At 63.4% G+C, this 26,463-nt stretch overlaps 1 protein-coding gene across 2 annotated transcripts; it reads left to right on the top strand.

Moving 5' to 3' along the window:
• The first annotated feature begins 1 nt into the window (after position 1).
• XAB2 (XPA binding protein 2) lies at positions 2–26,361 on the top strand. Of its 2 annotated transcripts, XM_053968285.1 has the most exons (19): positions 2–359; positions 1,927–2,075; positions 4,530–4,653; positions 6,462–6,659; positions 7,661–7,795; positions 8,516–8,680; positions 9,981–10,125; positions 11,421–11,572; positions 12,164–12,283; positions 13,713–13,844; positions 15,383–15,514; positions 16,427–16,540; positions 18,108–18,270; positions 19,646–19,836; positions 21,234–21,356; positions 23,600–23,771; positions 24,689–24,815; positions 25,934–26,025; positions 26,246–26,361. In XM_053968285.1, exons 1-19 carry the CDS (start codon positions 102–104, stop codon positions 26,305–26,307), a joined length of 2,754 nt encoding a protein of 917 aa, XP_053824260.1. In that variant the 5' UTR covers positions 2–101; the 3' UTR covers positions 26,308–26,361. The 2 variants fall into 2 exon arrangements, with proteins under 2 accessions (XP_053824260.1, XP_053824261.1); XM_053968286.1 differs by lacking the exons at positions 23,600–23,771; positions 24,689–24,815; positions 25,934–26,025; positions 26,246–26,361 and adding an exon at positions 23,358–23,540.
• Positions 26,362–26,463: the final 102 nt, after the last annotated feature.

The following is a 26,463-nucleotide window of genomic DNA, read 5'->3' as shown; positions in this document are numbered from 1 at the left end:
ACCGAAAAAAGCTGGACCAATGAAAAGGGAGAGCGGGAAGGACGGAACAGAGGCGCCGGAAGTGAGGGCGGCGCGCCGGAAGTGAGCGAGGGCGCGGGAAAATGGCGGCGGCTGAGGCGGAGATGGCGGCGCGGGAGGAGCCGCCGGGAGCGGCCCCGGGAGCGGGGCCCGGCCCCGAGCAGCGGCCGGGAGCGATGGAGGAACCGGGAGCGATGGCGGAGCCGGGAGCGATGGAGGAACCGGCAGCGATGGCGGAGCCGGGAGCGATGGCGGAACCCGGGCCGGCAGGGGAAGCGGGGCCCGCAGCGATGGCGGATCCCGGAGCGGGGCCGGGCCCGGCGCGGCCCGAGCTGTGCTTCGTGAGTGCGGGGCTGTCCCCTCGTGTCCCCTCCTGTCCCCTCGTGTCCCCTCCTGTCCCCTCCTGTCCCCTCGTGTCCTCTCCTGTCCCCTCGTGTCCGCATCTCTGTCCCCTCGTGTCCCCTCCTGTCCCCTCCTGTCCCCTCGTGTCCGCATCTCTGTCCCCTCCTGTCCCCTCCTGTCCCCTCGTGTCCGCATCTCTGTCCCCTCCTGTCCCCTCCTGTCCCCTCGTGTCCGCATCTCTGTCCCCTCCTGTCCCCTCCTGTCCCCTCGTGTCCGCATCTCTGTCCCCTCCTGTCGCCTTGTGTCCCTTCTTATCCCCTCCTGTCCCCTCCTGTGTCCCCACGTCCCTATCCCCGTGTCCCTGTCCTCGTCTCTGTCCCCTCTCGTGTCCCTGTGTCCCTGTCCCCGTGTCCCTGTGCCACCCTGTCGCTGTCAGCCCCGGCTCTGTCACCTCCTGCTGGCGCTCTGTGTTCTGCTCCTTGTCTCTGTTCCCTGTCCCTGTCCCCTGTCCCTGTCCCCTCTTCCTGTCCCTGTCCCCTGTGTGTCCCCACTGCCCCCTCACTCCCCCACTCACGTCCCCACGAGGCTCTCTTGTCCCCTGTCCCTGTCCCCTGTGTGTCCCCTTGTCCCCCTGTGCCTCCAGGGGCCACGCGGGGCTGTGGCTGTCCCTGTCCCTGTCACCTCTGTGTCCCCCCCTGCAGGGGACGCTGCGGGTGTCCTTGTCCCTGTGTCCCTGTCCCTGTGTCCCTGTCCCTGTGTCCCTGTCCCTGTGTCCCTGTCCCTGTGTCCCCCTGATGTCCCTTTGTCCCCTGTCCCCATCCCTGTCCCTGTGTCCCTGTTCCTGTCCCTGTCCCCTCTGTCCCCATCCCTGTCCCCATCCCTCTCTGTTCCCTGTCACTGTCTCCTCTGTCCCCTCCGTGTCCCTGTGTCCCCTCAGCATGAGGCGGAGCTGTCCCCTGTCCCCAGAGGTGTCCCCTGAGTGTCCTCATGTCCCCAACTGTCCCCTCGGGAGAAGGAGCTGTCCCCTGAGTGTCCCGTGAGTGTCCCCTGAGTGTCTCCAGTGTCCCGTGAGTGTCCCAAATGTCCCGTGAGTGTCAGCAATGTCCCCTGAGTGTCCCCTGAGTGTCCCCAATGTCCCCTGAGTGTCCCCAATGTCCCCAGTGTCCCCAGTTGTCCCCACTGTCCCCTCAGGAGGAAGAGGAGGTGCAACATGAAGAGCTCCCCAATGTCTCTTGAGTGTCCCCAATGTCCCCAATGTCCCCAGTGTCCCCATGTCCCCAATGTCCCCATGTCCCCAATGTCCCCAGTGTCCCCAATGTCCCCAGTGTCCCCAGTTGTCCCCACTGTCCCCTCAGGAGGAAGAGAAGGTGCAACATGAAGAGCTCCCCAATGTCCCCAATGTCTCTTGAGTGTCCCCAATGTCCCCAGTGTCCCCATGTCCCCAATGTCCCCATGTCCCCAATGTCCCCAGTGTCCCCAATGTCCCCATGTCCCCAATGTCCCCAATGTCCCAATGTTCCCAATGTCCCCATGTCCCCAATGTCCCCATGTCCCCTGTCCCCTCAGGAGGAAGAGGAGGTGCAGCACGAGGAGGAGCTCCTGCGGAACCCCTTCTCGGTGCGGGGCTGGCTCCGTTACGCGCAGGCCCGGCAGCGCGGGCCCCGGCCCCGCCTCAACCAGATCTACGAGAGAGCCCTGAGGGAGCTGCCTGGCAGGTACGGGCACCTGGGGGCACCTGGGATACACCTGGGGGTACCTGGAATGCACCTGAGGGCATCTGGGGGCACCTGGGAGCATCTGGGGACATCTGGAGGGTACCTGGGATACACCTGGGGGGCACCTGGGATGCACCTGGGGGCAGCTGGGAGTACCTGGGGGCACCTGGGATACACCTGGGGGGCACCTGGGATGCACCTGAGGGCACCTGGGGGCAGCTGGGAGTACCTAGGGGCACCTGGGATACACCTGGCAGCATCTGGGGGGCACCTGGGATACACCTGGGGGCACCTGGGGGGCACCTGGGATACACCTGAGGGCATGTGGGATACACCTGGGATACACCTGGGGGTACCTGGGGGCACTGGGATACACCTGGGGTCATCTGGGATACACCTGGGGCCATCTGGGGGCACTGATACACCTGAGGGCACCTGGGGGGGGCTGGGGGCACCTCGGGTACCTGGGGGGTACCTGGGATACAGCTGGGGGCATCTGGGGGGCACCTGGGATACACCTGAAGGTACCTGGGGGGAACCTGGGATACACCTAGGGGTACCTGGGATGCACCTGAGGGCATCTGGGGGCACCTGGGAGGGGCTGGGGGCACCTGGGATACACCTGAGGACAGCTGGGGGCACCTGGGGTGCACCTGGGTGTTCTGGAAATACATCTGGGCACACCTGGGATATACCTGAGCACACTTGGGGGGCACCGTGGCACACCTGGGGGGGCTCTGGAAATACATCTGGGCACACCTGGGATATACCTGAGCACACTTGGGGGGCACCGGGGTGCACCTGGGGGCTCTGGAAATGCACCTGGGCACACCTGGGATATACCTGAGTACACTTGGGGGGCACCGGGGTGCACCTGGGGGGGCTCTGGAAATACATTTGGGCACACCTGGGATATACCTGAGCACACTTGGGGGGCACCGGGGTGCACCTGGGGGCTCTGGAAATGCACCTGGGCACACCTGGGTGTACCTGGAGGGCACAGGGACCTTTGGGGGCTCACCTGGGCACACCTGTGGGGACAGGGACAGCGGGGTCCTGTCAGGTAACAGCAGGTGACAAGGGCTGGCCAGGTGATGGGTGGCACCTGGGACGGGGCGTGGCTCACGTGACCGGGGCGGCACAGGTGACAGGAGTGACACAGGTGATAGGGTGACATAGGAGGTGACACAGGTGACAGGAGTGACACAGGTGACAGGGTGACATAGGAGGTGACACAGGTGACAGGAGTGACACAGGTGACAGGGTGACATAGGAGGTGACACAGGTGACAGGGTGACGCAGGTGACAGGAGTGACACAGGTGACAGGGTGACATAGGTGACACAGGTGACAGGAGTGATACAGGTGACAGGGTGACATAGGAGGTGACACAGGTGACAGGAGTGACACAGGTGACAGGGTGACACAGGAGGTGACACAGGTGACAGGAGTGACACAGGTGACAGGGTGACATAGGAGGTGACACAGGTGACAGGAGTGACACAGGTGACAGGGTGACATAGGAGGTGACACAGGTGACAGGAGTGACACAGGTGACAGGGTGACATAGGAGTTGACACAGGTGACAGGGTGACACAGGTGACAGGAGTGACACAGGTGACAGGGTGACATAGGAGGTGACACAGGTGACAGGAGTGACACAGGTGACAGGAGTGACACAGGTGACAGGGTGACATAGGAGGTGATACAGGTGACAGGAGTGACACAGGTGACAGGGTGACACAGGAGGTGACACAGGTGACAGGAATGACACAGGTGACAGGGTGACATAGGAGGTGACACAGGTGACAGGAGTGACACAGGTGACAGGGTGACACAGGAGGTGACACAGGTGACAGGGTGACACAGGTGACAGGGTGTTAGGTGGCTCAGGTGACAGGAGAGACACAGGTGACAGGGTGGTACAGGTGACACAGGTGACAGGAGTGACACAGATGACAGGGTGACACCGGTGACACAGATGACAGGAGTGACACAGGTGACAGGGTGGCTCAGGTGACAGGAGTGACAGGGGTAGCCCGGGGGGGGTGGCCCCAGTGACAGCGTTGGCACAAGCGACAGGACAGCGGGGTGGCACAGGTGACAGGTGTGACAGGGGTGCCAGGTGACCGGTGGCACCTGTCCCCATTTACAAGCTGTGGTACCAGTACCTGTGCCAGGTGTGCCAGGTGTGCCAGGTGCCCAGGTGACCGGTGGCACCTATCCCCAGTTACAAGCTGTGGTACCAGTACCTGTGCCAGGTGTGCCAGGTGCCCAGGTGACCGGTGGCACCTATCCCCAGTTACAAGCTGTGGTACCAGTACCTGTGCCAGGTGTGCCAGGTGCCCAGGTGACCGGTGGCACCTGTCCCCAGTTACAAGCTGTGGTACCAGTCCCTGTGCCAGGTGTGCCAGGTGTGCCAGGTGCCCAGGTGACCGGTGGCACCTGTCCCCAGTTACAAGCTGTGGTACCAGTACCTGCGGCAGCGCAGGGCGCAGGTCAAAGGTCGCTGTCCCTCGGACCCCGCCTTCGAGGAGGCCAACGCCGTCCACGAGAGGGCGCTGGTGTTCATGCACAAGGTGAGGGCGCGGGGACACCTGGGGACACCTTGGGGGACACCTGGGGACACCTGGGGGGACACCTGGGGACATGGGGACATGAGGGGACACCTGGGGACATAAGGGGACATGAGGGGACACCTGGGGACATGGGGACATGAGGGGAAACCTGGGGACATGGGGACACCTGGGGACATGAGGGGACACCTGGGGACATGGGGACACCTGGGGACATGAGGGGACACCTGGGAACATGGGGACATGGGGACACCTGGGGACATGAGGGGACACCTGGAAACATGGGGATATGGGGACACCTGGGGACATGGGGACATGAGGGGACACCTGGGGACAGCTGAGACACCTGGGGACAGCTGGGGATACCTGGGGACACCTGGGGGGACACCTGGGGATATGAGGGGACAGCTGGGACATCTGGGACGCCTGGGGACATGAGGGGACACCTGGGACATGGGGACACCCAGGGACACCTGGGGACTTGGGGAGACGTGGGGACACCCAGGAACATGGGGACACCTGGGGACATGAGGGGACACTCGGGGATACCGGGGGACATGGGGACATGGGGGGTGGGCAGGGCTTGGGGGCACACGGCAGGATGGGGTCAGGGATGAGGGGACATGAGGGGACACGGGGGGGGGTGGGGACACAGGGGACACGGGGACACGAGTGGGATGTGGGGACACCGGGCAGGGAGGTGACAGGGACACAGGGAGGCCTTAGGGGACACGAGTGGGACAAGGGGCACAGGTGACGTGGGGTTTGGGGACACGGGGAGGACACTGCCACCCTGGGGTGGCTCTGGCCCCTCGTGGACACCGGAGCACAGCTGAGCAGGGCGGGGACACTGCCATCCACCGTGTCCCCAGTGTCACCAATGTCCCCACGTCCCAGTGTCCTCAATGTCCCCAGTGCTCCTCAATGTCCCTGCTGTCCCCAATGTCCCCAGTGTCCCCAGGTGCCGTGAATCTGCCTGGATCACTGCCACTTCCTGTCCCCAATGTCCCCAGTGTCTCAGTGTCTCTGATATCCCCGATGTCCCCCATCCCTGCAATGTCCCCAGCGTCCGCAGCGATGTCCCCAGTGATGTCCCCAATGTCCCCAGCAATGTACCCAATGTCCCCAGCAATGTACCCAATGTCCCCAGTGTCCCCAGCAATGTCCCCTATGTCCCCAGCAATGTACCCAATGTCCCCAGTGTCCCCAGCAATGTCCCCAATGTTTCTGCTGTCCCCAGATGCCGCGGATCTGGCTGGATCACTGCCAGTTCCTGTCCCCAGTGTCCCCAATGTCCCCAGCAATGTCCCCAATGTCCCCAATGTCCCCTGTCCCCAGATGCCGCGGATCTGGCTGGATCACTGCCAGTTCCTGTCCCCAGCAATGTCCCCAATGTCCCCTGTCCCCAGATGCCGCGGATCTGGCTGGATCACTGCCAGTTCCTGTCCCCAATGTCCCCAGTGTCCCCAGCAATGTCCCCAGTGTCCCCAATGTCCCCTGTCCCCAGATGCCGCGGATCTGGCTGGATCACTGCCAGTTCCTGTCCCCAGCAATGTCCCCAATGTCCCCTGTCCCCAGATGCCGCGGATCTGGCTGGATCACTGCCAGTTCCTGTCCCCAGCAATGTCCCCAATGTCCCCTGTCCCCAGATGCCGCGGATCTGGCTGGATCACTGCCAGTTCCTGTCCCCAATGTCCCCAGTGTCCCCAGCAATGTCCCCAATGTCCCCAATGTCCCCTGTCCCCAGATGCCGCGGATCTGGCTGGATTACTGCCAGTTCCTGTCCCCAGCAATGTCCCCAATGTCCCCAGATGCCGCGGATCTGGCTGGATTACTGCCAGTTCCTGGCCGAGCAGGGCCGGGTCACTCGGACGCGCCGGACGTTTGACCGGGCGCTGCGGGCGCTGCCCATCACGCAGCACCGGCGCCTCTGGCCGCCCTACCTGAGCTTCGTGCGCCGCCACCCCCTGCCCGAGACCGCCGTGCGCGTCTTCCGCCGCTTCCTCAAGGTACCTGGGCACACCTGGGGGCACCTGGGCACACCTGGGGGCACCTGGGCACACTCACACACACACACACACACACACCCGCTGCCCGAGACCGCCGTGCGCGTCTTCCGCCGCTTCCTCAAGGTACCTGGGCACACCTGGGGGCACCTGGGCACTGACCTGGGGGCACCTGGGCACACACACACACACCCACACACACACCCCCCCCCGCTGCCCGAGACCGCCGTGCGCGTCTTCCGCCGCTTCCTCAAGGTACCTGGGGGCACCTGGGCACACCTGGGCACTCACCTGGGCACACCTGGGGGCACCTGGGCACTCACCTGGGGGCACCTGGGCACTCACCTGGGCACACCTGGGGGCACCTGGGCACACACACACACACACACACACCCCCCCCCGCTGCCCGAGACCGCCGTGCGCGTCTTCCGCCGCTTCCTCAAGGTACCTGGGCACACCTGGGCGCACCTGAGCACTCACATGGGCACTCACCTGGGCATACTTGGGCACACCTGGTGACATACCTGGCACTGAGGTGACCCAGGTGACACTGAGGTGACACGGGGGTGGCGCTGTCCCCAGCTGTGTCCCGAGGAGGCGGAGCAGTACAGGGGGGCTCAGGTGACTCTCAGGTGACACTGAGGTGACACAGATGACACTCTTGTCCCCAGCTGTGTCCCGAGGAGGCGGAGCAGTACAGGGGGTTCAGGTGACACTCGAGTGACACTCAGGTGACAGGTGACACTCTTGTCCCCAGCTGTGTCCCAAGGAGGCGGAGCAATACAGGGGGGGTTCAGGTGACTCTCAGGTGACACTGAGGTGACACAGGTGACACTCTTGTCCCCAGCTGTGTCCCGAGGAGGCGGAGCAGTACAGGGGGGCTCAGGTGACTCTCAGGTGACACTGAGGTGACACAGGTGACACTCTTGTCTCCAGCTGTGTCCCGAGGAGGCAGAGCAGTACAGGGGGGGCTCAGGTGGCACAGGTGACACTCTTGTCCCCAGCTGTGTCCCGAGGAGGCAGAGCAGTACGTGGCCTACCTGCGCTCCGTGGGCCGCCTGGACGAGGCCGCGCAGGTGCTGGCCCGGCTGGTGAACGACGAGCGCTTTGTGTCCCGCCAGGGCAAGTCCAACTACCAGGTGGGCACCTGGGGGGCAGCTGGGGACACCTGGGGGGCACTTGAAGGGCACGTGAGGGGTGCCTGGGGGCACCCGGGGGGTGCCTGGGGGCACCCGGGGGGCACCTGGGGGCACTTGGAGGGCACTTAGGAGGCACCTGGGGACACCTGGAGGGTGCTGGGGGCACCTGGGGGCAGCTGAGGGGGGTACACAGCACCTGGGGGACATCTCGAGGGCACAGGGCACCTGGGGACACCTGGGAGGGGCACAGGGCACCTGGGGAGCAGCTGAGGACACGTGGGGGGTGTCTGGGGTCACCTGGGGGTACCTGAGGGGGGCACAGGGCACCTGGGGGGCAACTGGGGGCACCTGGGGTGGGGGACAGGGCACCAGGGTGCAGCTGGGGGGCACCTGGGGACACATGGGGACACCTGTGGCAGGAGCCGTGCGAGCTGCTCTCCCAGCACCCCGGGGTGGATTTGGGGCAGCTTTGGGGTGGATTTGGGGCAGCTTTGGGGTGGATTTGGGATGGATTTAGGGCAGTTTTGGGATGGGTCTTGGATGGATTTGGGATGGATTTGGGATGGATTTAGGATCTCTCACAGCCTTTTTTCCGCAGTTATGGCAGGAGCTGTGCAAGCTGCTCTCCCAGCACCCCGGGCTGGATTTGGGATGGGTTTAGGATGGATTTGGGATGGATTTGGGGTGGATTTGGGATCTCTCACAGCCTGTTTTCCCCAGCTGTGGCAGGAGCTGTGCGAGCTGCTCTCCCAGCACCCCGACCGCGTGCGCTCGCTGGACGCCGGCGGCATCATCCGGGGCGGCCTGACGCGCTTCACCGACCAGCGGGGCCGGCTCTGGGGCGCCCTGGCCGACTGCTACGTGCGCTGCGGCCACCTGGAGAAGGTGACACTGCGGGCACCCGGGGGCACCTGGGATAAACTGACACACCTGGGACTGACTGACACACCTGGGATAAACTGACACACCTGGAATAAACTGATACACCTGGGACTGACTGACACACCTGGGATAAACTGATACACCTGGGATAAACTGACACACCTGGGACAGAGTGACACACCTGGGATAAACTGACACACCTGGGACTGATGCACCTGGGACAGACTGACAGCCATGGCTCAGACTGACACAGCTGGGACAGGCTGAAACAGCTCGGACAGACAGACACAGGTGGGACAGACAGCCAGACACAGCTGTCCCTGACTGCCACTCCCTGTCCCCAGCTGCCGTCCAGTCCCTGTCACCACCCAGGGCCACCACTGTCCCCATCCCCCGTCCCCAGTCCCGTTTATCCCGTTCCAGGCCCGGGATATGTATGAGGAAGCTGCGATGACAGAAGTTTTAATCCCAGTTTATCCCAGTTAATCTTGGTTTATCCCGGTTGATCCCGGTTTGTCCCGTTCCAGGCCCGGGATGTGTACGAGGAGGCCGTGCAGACAGCAATGTTAATCCCAGTTTATCCTGGTTAATCCCAGTTTATCCCAGTGTATCCTGGTTTATCCCGTTCCAGGCCCGGGATGTGTACGAGGAGGCCGTGCAGATGGCGATGTTGATCCCGGTTTATCCCGGTTGATCCTGGTTTATCCCGTTCCAGGCCCGGGATGTGTACGAGGAGGCCGTGCAGACGGCAATGTTAATCCTGGTTTATCCCAGTTAATCCCGGTTGATCCCAGTTGATCCCGGTTTGTCCTGTTCCAGGCCCGGGATGTGTACGAGGAGGCCGTGCAGACGGTGATGTTGATCCCGGTTTATCCCGTTCCAGGCCCGGGATGTGTACGAGGAGGCCGTGCAGACGGCGATGTTGATCCCGGTTTATCCCAGTTGATCCCGGTTTATCCTGTTGCAGGCCCGGGATGTGTACGAGGAGGCCGTGCAGACGGCGATGTTGATCCCGGTTTATCCCGGTTGATCCTGGTTTATCCCGTTGCAGGCCTGGGATGTGTACGAGGAGGCCGTGCAGACGGCGATGTTGATCCTGGTTTATCCCGGTTGATCCCGGTTTATCCCGTTCCAGGCCCGGGATGTGTACGAGGAGGCCGTGCAGACGGCGATGTTGATCCCGGTTTATCCCGGTTGATCCCGGTTTATCCCGTTCCAGGCCCGGGATGTGTACGAGGAGGCCGTGCAGACGGCGATGTTGATCCCGGTTTATCCCGGTTGATCCCGGTTTATCCCGTTCCAGGCCCGGGATGTGTACGAGGAGGCCGTGCAGACGGTGATGACGGTGCGGGATTTCACGCAGGTCTTCGACAGCTACGCACGCTTCGAGGAGAGCGTCATCGCCGCGCTGCTGGACACGCAGGCACAGCTGGGCCGCGGCCAGGACGGTACGGAACGGGGCACCCCAAAAACGGGGGGCACCCCAAAAACGGGGGGGACCCCAAAAACGGGGGGCACCCCAAAACCGGGGGCACCCCAAAAATGGGGGGGACCCCAAAACCGGGGGGGACCCCAAAAATGGGGAGAGATCCCAAAAACTGGCAGGGCACCCCAAAACCGGGGAGACCCAAAAACGGGGAGAGATCCCAAAAATGGGCAGGGCACCCCACAAACGGGGGGCACCCCAAAAATGGGGGGGACCCCAAAAATGGGGAGACCCAAAAACGGGGAGACCCCAAAACCAGAGAGAGAACCCAAAAATGGGCAGGGCACCCCAAAAACGGGGGGGACCCCAAAAATGGGGAGTACCAAAAATGGGGAGAGATCCCAAAAATGGGGGGCACTCCAAAAACAGGGAGAGATCCCAAAAACGGGGGGGACCCCAAAAACGGGGGGGGACCCCAAAAATGGGGAGACCCAAAAACGGGGAGACCCCAAAACCAGAGAGAGAACCCAAAAATGGGCAGGGCACCCCACAAACGGGGGGACCCCAAAAATGGGGGACACCCAAAAATGGGGAGACTCCAAAACCAGGGAAAGATCCCAAAAATGGGCAGGGCACCCCAAAAAAGGGGGGACCCTAAAACTGGGCAGGGCACCCCAAACCATGGCCAGGATGGTGTGGAGCTGGGGGCACCCCAAAAACGGGGGGGGATCCCAAAAACGGAGGGACCCCAAAAACGGGCAGGGCACCCCAAAAACGGGCAGGGCACCCCAAAAACAGGGGGACCCCAAAAATGGGCAGGGCACCCCGAACCATGACCAGGACAGTGCAAACAGGGAGCCCCGAAATCGGGCAGGGCACCCCAAAAACTGGGGGGACCCCAAAAACGGGCAGTGGACCCCAAAGCGCTGTGGCGCTGTGCCCGCAGTGTCCCCGTGTCCCCTGTGACCATGTCTGACCCTGTGTGACCCCTGTGTCACCCTTGTCACCCTTGTCACCCTGTGTCACTCCTGTCACCCCTGTGCCCAGGGTGTCCCCATGTCCCCTGTGACCCTGTGTCACTCTGTGTGACCCCTGTGACGCTGTGTGGCCCCTGTCGCCCTGTGTCACTCTGTGTCACCCTATGTCACCTCTGTCCCCTGTCCCCGCAGAGGAGGTGGAGCTGGAGCTGTGCCTGGCACGTTTCGAGCAGCCGATGGCGCTGTGCCCGCGCTGTACCTGTGTCATCCCTGTCACCCCTGTCACCCTGTGTCACCCTGTGTCACCCTGTGTCACCCTTGTCACCCCGTGTCCCCGCAGAGGAGGTGGAGCTGGAGCTGCGCCTGGCGCGTTTCGAGCGGCTGATGGCGCGGCGGCCGCTGCTGCTCAACAGCGTGCTGCTGCGCCAGAACCCCCACAACGTGCACGAGTGGCACAAGAGGGTGGCCCTGCACCAGGGACAGCCCGACAAGGTGAGGGGACACCGGGGACACTGCAGGGACACCGTGGGGACACTGTGGGGACACCGTGGGGACGTGGCTGGCTGGGCGGAGGGGACGCCTGGGGATTGCAGGCAGGATGTTTTGGGGGGTTTTGGTGGTGGCGTTGTGGTGGCTGTGCTGTCCCCGTGTGATCCCCAATGTCCCTGATGTCCCCATGTCCCCCCTTGTCCCCCAATGTCCCTGCAATGTCCCCAACATCCCCAGTGTCCCCTGGCTGTCTCCAATGTCCCCCAATGCCCCAATATCTCTCAATGTCCCCAATGTCCACAATGTCCCCCCAACACCCCCAATGTCCCCGATGTCCGCTGCTGTCCCTGATGTCCCCACTGTCCCCAATGTCCCCGCTGTTCCTGCTGTCCCTGCTGTCCCCACTGTCCCTGCTGTCCCTGATGTCCCCACTGTCCGTGGTGTCCCCGCTGTCCCTGATGTCCTTGCTGTCCCTGATGTCCCCCATGTCCCGCTGTGTCCCCTGCTATCCCCACTGTCCCTGATGTCCCCACTGTCCCTGCTGTCCCCCATGTCCCCCATGTCCCCTGATGTCCCCTCTGTCCCCTGTCCCAGATCATCCAGACGTTCACCGAGGCCGTGCGCACGGTGGATCCCCAGCGCGCCACCGGCCGCCCCCACGAGCTCTGGGTGGCCTTCGCCCGCTTCTACGAGGACAACGGGCAGCTGGATGATGTGAGGGACCCCAACACCTGGGGGGCACCCCAAAACCTGGGGGGCACCTCAACACCTGGGGGGCACCCCAAAACCCGCCTGGGGGACACTGCAAAACCTGCCTGGGGGACACCCCAAACCCACCTGGGGGACACCTCAACACCTGGGGGACACCCCTGAACCCTGAGGGACACCCCCAAAACAGCCTGGGACCCCAAAACCTGGGTGACACCCCCAAAACCTGAGGGACGCCCCCAAACCCACCTGGGGGACACCCCCAAACCTGCCTGTGGCGCACCCCAAAACCTGAGGGACACCCCTGAAACAGCCTGACACCCCAAAACCTGGGGGGCACCCCAAAACAGTCTGGGACTCCCCCAACCCTGAGGGACACCCCAAACCCTGAGGGACACCCCCAAAACACCTGGGACCCCCCAGCCCTGCCTGGGACAGCCAAACCTGTCCGTGCCCCCAAGACCTGTCCCCTCATGTCCCCAGGCCAGGGCCATCCTGTCCAGTGTCCCGATGTCCCCCGTGTCCCCAGGCCAGGTCCATCCTGTCCCTAATGTCCCAATGTCCCTGATGTCCCCGATATCCCCAGGCCAGGTCCACAGGTCCATCCTGTCCCCGATGTCCCCATGTCCCCTGTCCCCAGGCCAGGTCCGTTCTGTCCCCAATGTCCCCAGTGTCCCCAGTGTGCCCGATGTCCCCATGTCCCCGATGTCCCCAATGTCCCCGCAGTGTCCCCAATGTCCCCAGTGTCCCCCAGTGTGCCCAATGTCCCCATGTCCCCTGTGTCCCCAGGCCAGGTCTATCCTGTCCCTAATGTCCCCAATGTCCCCATGTCCCCAATGTCCCCAATGTCCACAGTGTCCCCAGACCAGGTCCGATCTGTTCCCAATGTCCCTGAAGTCCCCAGTGTCCCGATGTCCCCGATGTCCCCAATGTCCCCTGTGTCCCCTGTGTCCCCAGATCAGGTCCGACCTGTTCCCAATGTCCCTGAGGTCCCCATGTCCCCAGTGTCCCCATGTCCCCAATGTCCCCGATGTCCCCAGTGTCCCCATGTCCCCAATGTCCCCATGTCCCCAATGTCCCCGATGTCCCCAATGTCCCCGCAGTGTCCCCAGTGTCCCCAGTGTGCCCGATGTCCCCATGTCCCCAGTGTCCCCAGGCCAGGTCTATCCTGTCCCCAATGTCCCCATGTCCCCAATGTCCCCATGTCCCCTGTGTGTCCCCAGGCCAGGTCTATCTTGTCCCCAGTGTCCCAATGTCCCCAGTGTCCCCAGACCAGGTCCGATCTGTTCCCAATGTCCCTGAGGTCCCCAGTGTCCCCATGTCCCTAATGTCCCCAGTGTCCCCAATGTCCCCAGTGTCCCCGATGTCCCCATGTCCCCATGTCCCCGATGTCCCCAGTGTCCCCAGTGTCCCCATGTCCCCTGTGTGTCCCCAGGCCAGGTCCATTCTGTCCCGTGCCACGCGGGTTCGGTTCCGCCGCGTGGAGGATTTGGCCGCGATCTGGTGCGAATTCGGGGAGCTGGAGCTGCGCCACCAGCGGCACCAGGAGGCGCTGAGCGTGCTGCGGGTGCGTCGGGGACCCCGAGAGAGGGACCCCAAAAACAACCCCCCAGAAACGGGACCCCAAAAGTGACACCCCGAAAATTGGACACCAAAAATGGGACACCGAAACGGGACCCCAAAAATGGGACACCAAAAGTGACACTCCAAAAACGGGACCCCAAAAACAAGACCCCAAAACAGGACCCCAAAAATGGGACACCAAAAGTGACACCCCAAAAATGGGACCCTAAAACTGACACCCCAAAAACGGGACCCCAAAAGTGACAGTCCAAAAACGGGGCCCCAAAAATGAGACCCCAAAAGTGACACCCTGAAAACGGGACCCAAGAACGGGACCCCTAAAAATGGGACTCCAAAAGTGACACCCCAGAAATGGGACCCCAAAAACGAGACCCCAAAACGGGACCCCAAAAATGGGACACCAAAACTGATACCCCAAAAACGGGACCCCAAAAATGGGACCCCAAAAATGGGACCCCAAAAGTGACACCCCAAAAACGGGACACCAAAAACGGGACCCCAAAAACGACACCCTGAAAACGGGACCCAAGAACGGGACCCCTAAAAATGGGACTCCAAAAGTGACACCCCAGAAATGGGACCCCAAAAATGGGACCTTGTAAACAGGACCCCAAGAATGGAGAACCCAAAACCAGGACCCCAAAAAGGGACACCAAAAACGGGATTCCAAAACTGACACCCCAAAAATGGGACCCCAAAAGTGACAGTCCAAAAACGGGACCCCAAAAATGAGACCCCAGAACGGGACCCCAAAAATGGGACCCCAAAAGTGACACCCTGAAAACAGGACCCAAGAACGGGACCCCTAAAAATGGGACACCAAAAGTGACACCCCAAAAACGGGACCCCAAAATGGGATCCCAAAAATGGACACCCCGAAAACGGGCGCCCCTTTTCCCCCTTTTCCCCCTTTTCCCCCTTTTTCCCCTTTTTCTCCTTTCCCCCCCCTTCTCCCCCTTTTTTTCTCTGTTTTTTTCTCATTTTCCACCCTTTTTTCCTCCATTTTCCCCCTTTTTCCCCCATTTTTTTTCTTCCCCCCTTTTTTCCCCATTTTTTCCCCATTTTTTCCCCATTTCCACTTTTATCCCCTATTTTCCCCTTTTCCCCCCATTTCCCCCTCCCTTTTTTTTTTTTCCCTTTTTTCCCCATTTCCCCACCCTTTTCCCCATTTTTCACCATTTCCCCCCTATTTTTCCCTTTTTTCTTCCTTTGTCTTCTGTTTTCCCCCTCTCTTTTTTTTCTTTTTCCCCCTTTTTTCCCTATTTCCCTACCTTTCCCCCCATTTTTCCTCCTATTCCCCCTTTTTCCTTTCTTTGTCTTCTCTTTTCCCCCCTTTTTCCCATTTTCCCCCCATTCCCCCTTTCCCCCCATTTTTCTCTCGTTTTCCCCATTTTTTCCTCATTTTTCCCCATTTCCCCCCATTTTTTCCTCATTTCCCCATTTCCTCCCATTTCCCCCCCCTTTCCCCCCCATTTTCCCCCATTTCCCCATTTTTCCCATTTTCCCCGTTTTTCCCCCCAGAAAGCCACGGCTCTCCCGGCGCGCCGGGCCGAGTTCTTCGACAGCTCGGAGCCGGTGCAGAACCGGCTCTACAAATCCCTGCGCGTGTGGGCCATGCTGGCCGACCTGGAGGAGAGCCTGGGCACCTTCCAGGTGGGCACCTGGGGGCACCTGGGAGGGCATGGGCACACCTGAGCACCTTTCCAGGTGGGGCACCTGGGCACACCTGGGGGGGATGGGCACACCTGGGCACACCTGGGCACATGCGGGGAGCATGGGGACACCGGAGCACCTTCTAGGTGGGGTACTTGGGCACACCTGGGCACACCTGGGGCACCTGGGAGGGCATGGGCACACCTGGGCACCTTCCAGGTGGGCACCGGGCACACCTGGGGGCACCTGGGGGGGGGCATGGGCACACCTGGGCACCTGCCAGGTGGGCACCTGGGGTACCTGCAGGTACCTGGGGACAGCTGGGGGAGACCAGAGTTGACACGGGGGACAGCAGGGGACATCCAGGTGGACATGGGGGACACCAGGCTGGGTATGGGGGACACCTGGAGGGCCTCAGGGGACACCTGGGCGGACATGGGGGACACCTGGGGACATTGGAATGGACATGGGGGACACCTGGGGACATTGAGATGGACACAGGGGACACTGCTGGGTGTGGGGGACACCTGGGGACACCTGGGGACGTGGGGTTGGTGTGGGGACAGCCGTGTGCCACCCCCCCAGGGACAGCGCTGTGTCCCCGTGTCCGGGGAGTGCTGGCCCTGGCTGTGACCCTGCTGTCCCCTGTCCCTGTCCCCTCTGTCCCTGTCCCCATGTCCCCGTGTCCCCATGTCCCTGTGTCCCCATGTCCCCCTGTCCCCATGTCCCCATGTCCCTGTGTCCCCATGTCCCCCTGTCCCCATGTCCCCATGTCCCCGTGTCCCTGTGTCCCCATGTCCCCCTGTCCCCATGTCCCTGTGTCCCCATGTCCCTGTGTCCCCATGTCCCCATGTCCCTGTGTCCCCATGTCCCCCTGTCCCCGTGTCCCCCTGTCCCCGTCCCTGTCCCCAGTCCACGCGAGCGGTGTACGAGCGCATCCTGGACCTGCGCATCGCCACCCCCCAGATCGTCATCAACTACGCGCTGCTGCTGGAGGAACACGGGCGCTTCGAGGACAGCTTCAAGGTGACACGGGGACACCGGGGACACTGGGGGCAGCTGGGGACACCGGGGACACTGGGGGCAGATGGGGACACCGGGGACACTGGGGGCAGATGGGGACACCGGGGGACACTGGGGACACTGGGGACACCGAGGATACTGGGGGCAGATGGGGACACTGGGGACACCGGGGACACTGGGGGCAGCTGGGGATAGCTGGGACAGCTTCAAGGTGACATGGGGACACTGGGGACACCGAGGGACACCGGGGACACTGGGGACACTGGGGGCAGATGGGGACACCAGGGACACTGGGGGCAGCTGGGGACACGGGGGACACTGGGAGCAGATGGGGACACTGGGGGCCGTTGGGGACACCGGGGACACTGGGGATAGATGGGAATAGATGGGACAGCTTCAAGGTGACACAGGGACACCGGGGACACCAGGGACACTGGGGACACTGGGGGCAGATGGGGACAGCTGGGGACTGATGGGGATAATTGGGGACATCTGGGGACATATGGGGATAGCTGGGACAGCTTCAAGGTAACATCGGGGCACTGGGGGCAGATGGGGATGGCTGGGGACAGATGGCGACAGCTGGGACACTGCAGGGACAGTTGGGGACATCCCGGCACAGCAGGGCAGGGGTATGTCCAGGGAAGGGGCTGGGGACAACAGAGGAGATGGGGACACCAAGAGAGGAGATGGGGACAGCCAGAGAGGGGTTGGGGACAGCCAGAGAGGGGTTGGGGACAGCCAGAGAGAGCTTGGGGACAGCCAGAGAGGGACTGGGGGCACCCAGAGAAGGGGTGGGGACACCAGGAGAGGTTGGGGAGACCCAGAGAGAGACTGGGGACAGCCAGAGGGGTTGGGGACACCAAGAGAGGAAATGGGGACACCAAGAGAGGGACTGGGGACAGCCAGAGGGGTTGGGGACACCAGGAGAGGAAATGGGGACAACCAGAGAGGTTGGGGACACCCAGAGGGGACATGGGGACACCCAGAGAGGAAATGAGGACCAGAGAGAGAGTGAGGACACCAGGAAAGGTTGGGGACACTCTGGGAAGGTGTTGGGGACACTCCATGAGGGTGTTGGGGACACCACGGTGACCCTGTGGCTCAGAAGGGTGTCACCCTGGTGTCCCTGTGGGGGTACAGGCGCGGTGTCGTGCTGCCCCAGTGGTGGCACTGTGTCCCTATGCTGATGTCCCCAATGTCCCCATGCCAATGTCCCCAATGTCCCCATGTCCTCGCAGGCGTACGAGCGCGGCATTGCGCTGTTGCGCTGGTGACACCGTGTCACTGTCCCCAGTGTCCCCAGTGTCCCCTTGTCCCCTCAGGCATACGAGCGCGGCATCGTGCTGGTGACACCGTGTCGCTGTCCCCAGTGTCCCCAATGTCCCTGTGTCCCCGCAGGCGTACGAGCGCGGCATCGCGCTGTTCCGCTGGTGACACCATGTCACTGTCCCCAGTGTCCCCAATGTCCCCAGTGTCCCCGTGTCCCCTCAGGCGTACGAGCGCGGCATCGCGCTGGTGACACCGTGTCACTGTCCCCAGTGTCCCCAATGTCCCCGTGTCCCCGCAGGCGTACGAGCGCGGCATCGCGCTGTTCCGCTGGCCGCACGTCGGGGACCTTTGGCTCACGTACCTGTCCAAGTTCGTGGCCCGCTACGGGGGCCGGAAGCTGGAGCGGGCCCGGGACCTCTTCGAGCAGGCGCTGGACGGGTGCCCCCCACAGCACGCCAAGAGTAGGGACAGGGGACATGGGGACATGGGGACACTGGGGACGTGGGGACATGGGGGGCATTGGGGACAGTGGGGGGCACTGGGGACATGGGGGTCATTGGGGACATCAGGGAGAGTGGGGACATTGGGGATGTGGGGGACACTGGGGACATGGGCGGCATTGGGGACATTGGGGACACTGGGGGACATTGGGGTTGTTGGGGACATCGGAGACAGTGGGGGTCATTGGGGATGTTGGGGACACTGAGAGGGCACTGGGGACATGGGGGACACCAGGAATGTTGGGGACATTGGAGACACTGGGGACACTGGAGACATTGCAGACATTGGGGACATCAGGGACGTTGGGGACATTGTGGATGATGGGGACATTGGGGGATATGGGGGACACTGGGGACATGGCAGGTAGAGGGGACCAGGGGATGCCAGGACAGGTATCCCTGTCCCTGTCCCCTCACTGTCCCTTGTCCCTGTCTTTTTCCCTCACCCCTGTCCCTGTCCCTGTCCCCTCTGTTGTCCCCATGTGTCCCCTCACTGTCCCTGTCCCTGTCCCCTCCCTGTACCTGTCCAAACACTGTCGCTATCCCTGTCCCCTCACTGTCCCTGTCCCCTGGCTGTCCCCTCCGTGTCCACCCCGTGTCCCCCCCCCGTGTTCCCCCTGTGTCCTCTCCATGTCCCCTCCATGTCCCTGTGTGTCCCCTCACTGTCCCTGTCCCTGTCCCCTCCCTGTACCTGTCCAAACACTGTCGCTATCCCTGTCCCCTCACTGTCCCTGTCCCCTGGCTGTCCCCTCCGTGTCCACCCCATGTCCCCCCCCGTGTTCCCCCTGTGTCCTCTCCATGTCCCCTCCATGTCCCTGTGTGTCCCCTCACTGTCCCTGTCCCTGTCCCCTCCCTGTACCTGTCCAAACACTGTCGCTATCCCTGTCCCCTCACTGTCCCTGTCCCCTGGCTGTCCCCTCCGTGTCCACCCCGTGTCCCCCCCCGTGTTCCCCCTGTGTCCTCTCCATGTCCCTGTGTGTCCCCTCACTGTCCCTGTCCCCTGGCTGTCCCCTCTATGTCCTGTCCATGTCCCCGTGTGTCCCCTCTGTGTCCCTGTGTGTCCCCTCACTGTCCCTGTCCCCCCTGTCCCCCTGTGTCCCTGTCATGTCCCTGTGTGTCCCTGCCGTGTCCCCTTGTGTCCCCGTGTGTCCCCTCCATGTCCCCCGTGTCCCCTCACTGTCCCTGTCCCTGTCCCCTCCATGTCCCCGCGTGTCCCCTCACTGTCCTTGTCCCTGTCCCATGTCCTCGCGTGTCCCCTCACTGTCCCTGTCCCTGTCCCCCCCGTGTCCCTGCCGTGTCCCCTCCATGTCCGTGCCGTGTCCCCGCGTGTCCCCAGCCATCTACCTGCTGTACGCGCGCCTGGAGGAGCAGTTTGGGCTGGCGCGCCGGGCCATGGCGGTGTACGAGCGCGGCACGCGGGCCGTGCCCCCGGCCCAGCAGCGCGACATGTTCCACATCTACATCCGCCGTGCCGCCGAGCTCTTCGGGGTCACCCACACGCGCCCCATCTACCAGAGGGCCATCGAGGTGGGCACACCTGGCACACCTGGGCACCTGGGGCACCTGGGCACACCTGGGGCACCTGGGGACATGGGGCACTCTGGGGCTGGGGTCACCCACACGCACCCCATTTACCAGAGAGCCATCGAGGTGGGCACACCTGGCACACCTGGGGGGCCGGGGACACCTGGGGACACCTGGGGGGCTGGGGACACCTGGGCACACCTGGGGACATGGGGGGCTGGGGGCACTGAGAGGTACCCAGAGCTCTTCGGGGTCACCCACACGCGCCCCATCTACCAGAGAGCCATCGAGGTGGGCACACCTGGGCACACCTGGGGCACCTGGGGGGCTGGGGACACCTGGGGACATGGGGGGCTGGGGGCACTGAGGGGTACCCAGAGCTCTTCGGGGTCACCCACACACACCCCATCTACCAGAGAGCCATCGAGGTGGGCACACCTGGGCACACCTGGGCACCTGGGGCACCTGGGCACACCTGGGGCACCTGGGCACACCTGGGGCACCTGGGGACATGGGGGCACTCTGGGGCTGGGGTCACCCACATGCGCCCCATCTACCAGAGGGCCATCGAGGTGGGCACACCTGGGGCACCTGGGCACCTGGGGGGCTGGACACACCTGGGCACACCTGGGCACCTGGGGGGCTGGACACACCTGGGCACACCTGGGGCACCTGGGGACATGGGGGCACTCTGGGGCTGAGGGCACTGAGGGGTCACCGACACGTGCCCCATCTACCAGAGAGCCATCGTGGTTGGCACACCTGGGCACACCTGGGGGGCTGGGGACACTGAGGGGTTCCCACATGCCCCGCATCTACCAGAGAGACATTGAGGTGGGCACACCTGGGGCACCTGGGGGGCTGGGCACACCTGGGACACCTGGCACACCTGGGGCACCTGGGCATGCCTGGGGGGCTGGGCACACTTGAAGGGTCACCCACACCTGGTGCACGGGGGTACAGGTGGGCACAGATTGGCATAGGTGGGTACAGGCGGGCATAGGTGGGAACTGAGGTGTACAGGTGGGCACAGCACAGGTATGTACAGCTGGGCACAGGTGGGGTCTGGGGGCACAGGTGGGCATAGCTAGGTACAGGTGGGCAGAGGTAGGTACAGGTGGGCACAGGTGGCACAGCTGGGCACTGGGTGGCACAGGTGGCCCAGGTGTTACAGGTGTCACAGGTGGGCACTGAGTGGCACAGGTAGACACAGGTGGGCACAGCTGGGCACTGGGTGGCACAGTGGCCCAGGTGGCACAGGCGTCACAGGTGGCCCAGCTGGCACAGTGGCCCAGGTGTCACAGGTGGACCAGGCGTCACGGGTGGCACAGGTGGCCCAGGTGGCACAGTGGCACAGGTGGCACAGGTGGCCCAGGCGTCACGGGTGGCACCGTGCCCAGGTGCTGGGTGACGACGCGGCGCGGGAGCTGTGCCTGCGTTTCGCTGACATGGAGTGCAAGCTGGGCGAGGTGGATCGGGCACGCGCCATCTACACGTACTGCTCGCAGATCTGCGACCCGCGGGTGAGCCTGGCACCGGGAATGGGACTGGGAGGGACTGGGAATGGGACTGGGACAGACTGGGAGGGACTGGGGGCACTCACTGCTCGCAGATCTGCGACGCACGGGTGAGCCTGGCACCGGGAATGGGACTGGGGGTACTGGGGGGCACTGGGAATGGGAATGGGAATGGGACTGGGATGGACTGGGAATGGGACTGGGGGGCACTGGGAATGGGACTGGGAGGGACTGGGGGGCACTGGGAATGGGACTGGGAATGGGACTGGGATGGACTGGTGGGCACTGGGAATGGGACTGGGAGGGACTGGGAGGGACTGGGATGGACTGGGAATGGGACTGGGGGGCACTGGGAGGGACTGGGATGGACTGGGAATGGGACTGGGGGGCACTGGGAGGGACTGGGATGGACTGGGAATGGGACTGGGGGGCACTGGGAGGGACTGGGATGGACTGGGAATGGGACTGGGGGGCACTGGGATGGACTGGGGGGCACTGGGATGGACTGGGAATGGGACTGGGGGGCACTGGGAGGGACTGGGATGGACTGGGAGGGACTGGGATGGACTGGGGGGCACTGGGATGGACTGGGAATGGGACTGGGGGGCACTGGAGGCACCCACTGCTCGCAGATCTGTGACCCCCGGGTGAGGTGGCACCTGGCCAGGCGTGTCCCCAGGCTGTCCCTGACACCATCCCCATGTCCCTGTCCAAGATCACAGGCAGCTTCTGGCAGATGTGGAAGGAGTTTGACATCTGACACTGTCCCCACGCTGTCCCCACACTGTCCCCACGTCCCTGATGATGTCCCCACACTGTCCCCACGTCCCTGATGATGTCCCCACACTGTCTCCGCACTGTCCCCATGTCCCTGATGATGTCCCCATGTCCCTGATGATGTCCCCACACTGTCCCCATGTCCCTGATGATGTCCCCACACTGTCTCCACACTGTCCCCACGTCCCTGATGATGTCCCCATGTCCCTGATGATGTCCCCACACTGTCTCCACACTGTCCCCACGTCCCTGATGATGTCCCCATGTCCCTGATGATGTCCCCATGTCCCTGATGATGTCCCCACCCTATCCCCATGTCCCTGATGATGTCCCCATGTCCCTGATGATGTCCCCACACTGTCCCCATGTCCCTGATGATGTCCCCACACTGTCTCCACACTGTCCCCACGTCCCTGATGATGTCCCCATGTCCCTGATGATGTCCCCACACTGTCTCCACACTGTCCCCACGTCCCTGATGATGTCCCCATGTCCCTGATGATGTCCCCACACTGTCTCCACACTGTCCCCACGTCCCTGATGATGTCCCCATGTCCCTGATGATGTCCCCACCCTGTCCCCATGTCCCTGATGATGTCCCCATGTCCCTGATGATGTCCCCACCCTATCCCCATGTCCCTGATGATGTCCCCACACTGTCCCCATGTCCCTGATGATGTCCCCACACTGTCTCCACACTGTCCCCACGTCCCTGATGATGTCCCCATGTCCCTGATGATGTCCCCACACTGTCTCCACACTGTCCCCACGTCCCTGATGATGTCCCCATGTCCCTGATGATGTCCCCACCCTGTCCCCATGTCCCTGATGATGTCCCCATGTCCCTGATGATGTCCCCACCCTATCCCCATGTCCCTGATGATGTCCCCATGTCCCTGATGATGTCCCCACACTGTCCCCATGTCCCTGATGATGTCCCCACACTGTCTCCACACTGTCCCCACGTCCCTGATGATGTCCCCATGTCCCTGATGATGTCCCCACACTGTCCCCACACTGTCCCCACGTCCCTGATGATGTCCCCATGTCCCTGATGATGTCCCCACCCTGTCCCCATGTCCCTGATGATGTCCCCATGTCCCTGATGATGTCCCCACCCTATCCCCATGTCCCTGATGATGTCCCCACACTGTCCTCACCCTGTCCCCATGTCCCTGATGATGTCCCCACGTCCCTGATGATGTCCCCACGTCCCTGTCCCTGTCGCAGATCACGGGCAGCTTCTGGCAGACGTGGAAGGAATTTGACATCTGACACTGTCCTCACACTGTCCCCACTCTGTCCCCATGTCCCTGATGATGTCCCCACATCCCTGATGATGTCCCCACACTGTCTCCACCCTGTCCCCACGTCCCTGATGATGTCCCCACACTGTCCCTGATGATGTCCCCACGTCCCTGATGATGTCCCCACATCCCTGATGATGTCCCCCGTCCCTGTCCCTGTCGCAGATCACGGGCAGCTTCTGGCAGACGTGGAAGGAGTTTGAGATCCGCCACGGTAACGAGGACACCATCCGGGAGATGCTGCGCATCAAGCGCAGCGTCCAGGCCACCTACAACACCCAGGTGAACTTCATGGCCTCGCAGATGCTCAAGGTGTCGGGCAGCGCCACCGGCACAGGTACGGCACCGGGGGTGCCAGGGGAGGGCACAGGTGGGGCACCAGGGGCACCGGGGGCACAGGGAGGGCACAGGTGAGGGCACAGGTACAAAATGGGGGGGCACGGGGAGGGCACAGGTGAGGGCACAGGTATGGCATGGGGAGGGCACAGGTGAGGGCACAGATATAGCATTGGGGGCACCAAGGGCACGGGGAGGGCACAGGTTGGGCACAGCTGAGGGCACAGGTACAAAATGGGGGGGCACGGGGAAGGTACAGGTGAGGGCACAGGTACAGCACAGGTATGGCACCTGGGGGGGCACAGGTAGGGCACAGGTGAGGGCACAGGTACAGCACCAGGGGCACAGGAGGCATGGGGAGGGCACAGGTGAGGGTACAGCTGAGGGCACAGGTACAGCACAGGTATGGCACCCAGGGGGGCACAGGTGAGGGGCACAGGTGAGGGCACAGGTACAGCACAGGTATGGCACCCAGGGGGGCACAGGTGAGGGGCACAGGTGAGGGCACAGGTATGGCACCCAGGGGGGCACAGGTAGGCACAGGTGAGGGGCACAGGTGGGGGAGCAGCCCATGGTGGGAGGGGCACAGGTGAGAGGGGACGGGTGGGAAACCACAGTGGGGGGAGGGCAGGTGAGGAGGCCGGGAGGGGGGGTGGGGAACACCTGGGGGGGCCGGGGGGGGCCGTGGGGGTCCATGGTGGTTGTGGGGGCTGTGAGGGGTCCACAGGGTGTCTCAGGGACCATGGGGGGGTCCCAGGGGTGCCACTGGGTGTCCATGGGGGGCCACAGGGTCCATGGGGGGTTCCATGGGGGATCCCAGGGGTGCTGTGGGGGTCCCGGGGGTTGTGTGGGATCCATGGGGGGTCCCTGGGGGGGTCCTGGGGTGCGGACACCGCTGACCCCCGCGGGGCGGGGCAGTGTCGGACCTGGCCCCGGGGCAGAGCGGCCTGGACGAGATGAAGCTGCTGGAGCAGCGCGCCGAGGCGCTGGCGGCCGAGGCCCAGCGGGACACGCCCCGCCCCACCCAGCAGGTGCTCTTCGTCAGGTGAGCCACGCCCGGCCACGCCCTGCCCTGCCACGCCTGCTGCCACGCCAACCTAACCCTGCCACGCCCGCTCCCACGCCCACTACCACGCCGACTGCCATGCCAACCTAACCCCACCACACCTGCTGCCACACCCACTTAACTCTGCCACACCCATTGCCACGCCCTGCCACACCTGCTGCCACACCCAAACCCTGCCACACCCACTGCCACGCCCACTGCCATACCAACCTAACCCCACCACACCCACTTAACTCTGCCACACCCATCCAACCTTGCCATGCCCTGCCCTGCCACACCTGCTGCCACACCCACCTAACCCTGTCACACCCACTGCCACGCCCACTGCAATGCCAACCTAACCCTGCCACACCCACTGCCACGCCCACTTAACTCTGCCACACCCATTGCCACGCCCACCCAACCTTGCCACGCCCTGCCCTGCCCTTGGCCACACCCACTCTGCACTGCCTGCCCCCCGAGGGTGCTGGGGCTGATTTTGGGGTCCCCATGGTGCCAATTTGGGGTCCCCACTGCTGATGGATTTTGGGGATCCCTCAGGCCGATTTTGGGGTCCCCGGTGCTGATTTTGGGTCTCTGGGTACCAATTTTGGGGGTCCCCCCTGGGTTCTGATGGATTTTGGGTCCCTGGTGCCAATTTTGGGGTCCCCCTGGGTTGGGATGGATTTTGGAAATCCCTGGTCTGCCAGTTTTGGGGTCCCCAATGTCCATTTTGGGTCCCCCCGGTGCCAATTTTGGGATCCCCCTGGGTGCTGATTTTGGGGTCCCCCGGGCTCTGATGGATTTTGGGGTCTCTGGGTGCTGATTTTGGGGTCCCCCGGGCTCTGATGGATTTTGGGGTCTCTGGGTGCTGATTTTGGGGTCCCCCTGGGCTCTGATGGATTTTGGGGTCTCTGGGTGCTGATTTTGGGGTCCCCCGGGCTCTGATGGATTTTGGGGTCTCTGGGTGCTGATTTTGGGGTCCCCCGGGCTCTGATGGATTTTGGGGTGTCTGGGTGCTGATTTTGGGGTCCCCCGGGCTCTGATGGATTTTGGGGTCCCCCTGGGCTCTGATGGATTTTGGGGTCCCCCTGGTGCTGATATTGGGGTCGGGGCAGGGCCGAGGCCCCCTCGGGGGCAGAGCCCCCCCTGTCCCTGCAGGGGAACCCCGAGGAGATCGACCTGGACGAGGAGGGGGAGGAGCCCGACGGTACCGGGGGAGGGGCACGGGGGGGGGAGGGGCATCGGGGGGGAGGGGCACAGGGAGGGGAAGGGGCCTGATGGTACTGGGGGGAGGGGCATGGTGGGGGAGGGGCCATTGGGATTGGGGGGGGCACGGGGGGGGATCCAGGGGTGGGGAGGGGTCCTGGTGGGGGATGGGTGAGCGCCCCTCCCCCACCCTGACCCTCCCCTCCCCCCTCGCCCCCCAGAGGTGCAGCTGGAGCAGAAGCAGGTCCCGGCCTCGGTGTTCGGGGGGCTCAAGGACGACTGAGACCCCCGGGGGTGCCCCTCCCCCACCCCCCCCCAATAAACGAACCACTCTGGACTTGGCCTGGCTGACCCGGCTTTGGGGCCCCCTCCCCCCTCCGGTTTTGGGGTCCCCTCCCCCCTCTGGTTTTGGGGTCCCCTCCCCCCTCTGGTTTTGGGG

Source organism: Vidua chalybeata, chromosome 33 (assembly GCF_026979565.1).
Source record: "Vidua chalybeata isolate OUT-0048 chromosome 33, bVidCha1 merged haplotype, whole genome shotgun sequence".
Taxonomy (NCBI): domain Eukaryota; kingdom Metazoa; phylum Chordata; class Aves; order Passeriformes; family Viduidae; genus Vidua; species Vidua chalybeata.
The sequence above is the reverse complement of the archived record's forward strand: the minus strand, read 5'-3'. Positions and strand labels throughout refer to the sequence as shown.

Bases quoted from the DNA above. Each gene is read 5' to 3' on its own strand.
- XAB2 (XM_053968285.1), top strand. From the start codon at position 102: ATGGCGGCGGCTGAGGCGGAGATGGCGGCGCGGGAGGAGCCGCCGGGA. The intron at 6,660-7,660 runs GTACCTGGGCAC...TCTTGTCCCCAG, and splicing joins TCTTCCGCCGCTTCCTCAAG to CTGTGTCCCGAGGAGGCAGA. The intron at 21,357-23,599 runs GTGAGCCTGGCA...TCCCTGTCGCAG, and splicing joins CGCAGATCTGCGACCCGCGG to ATCACGGGCAGCTTCTGGCA.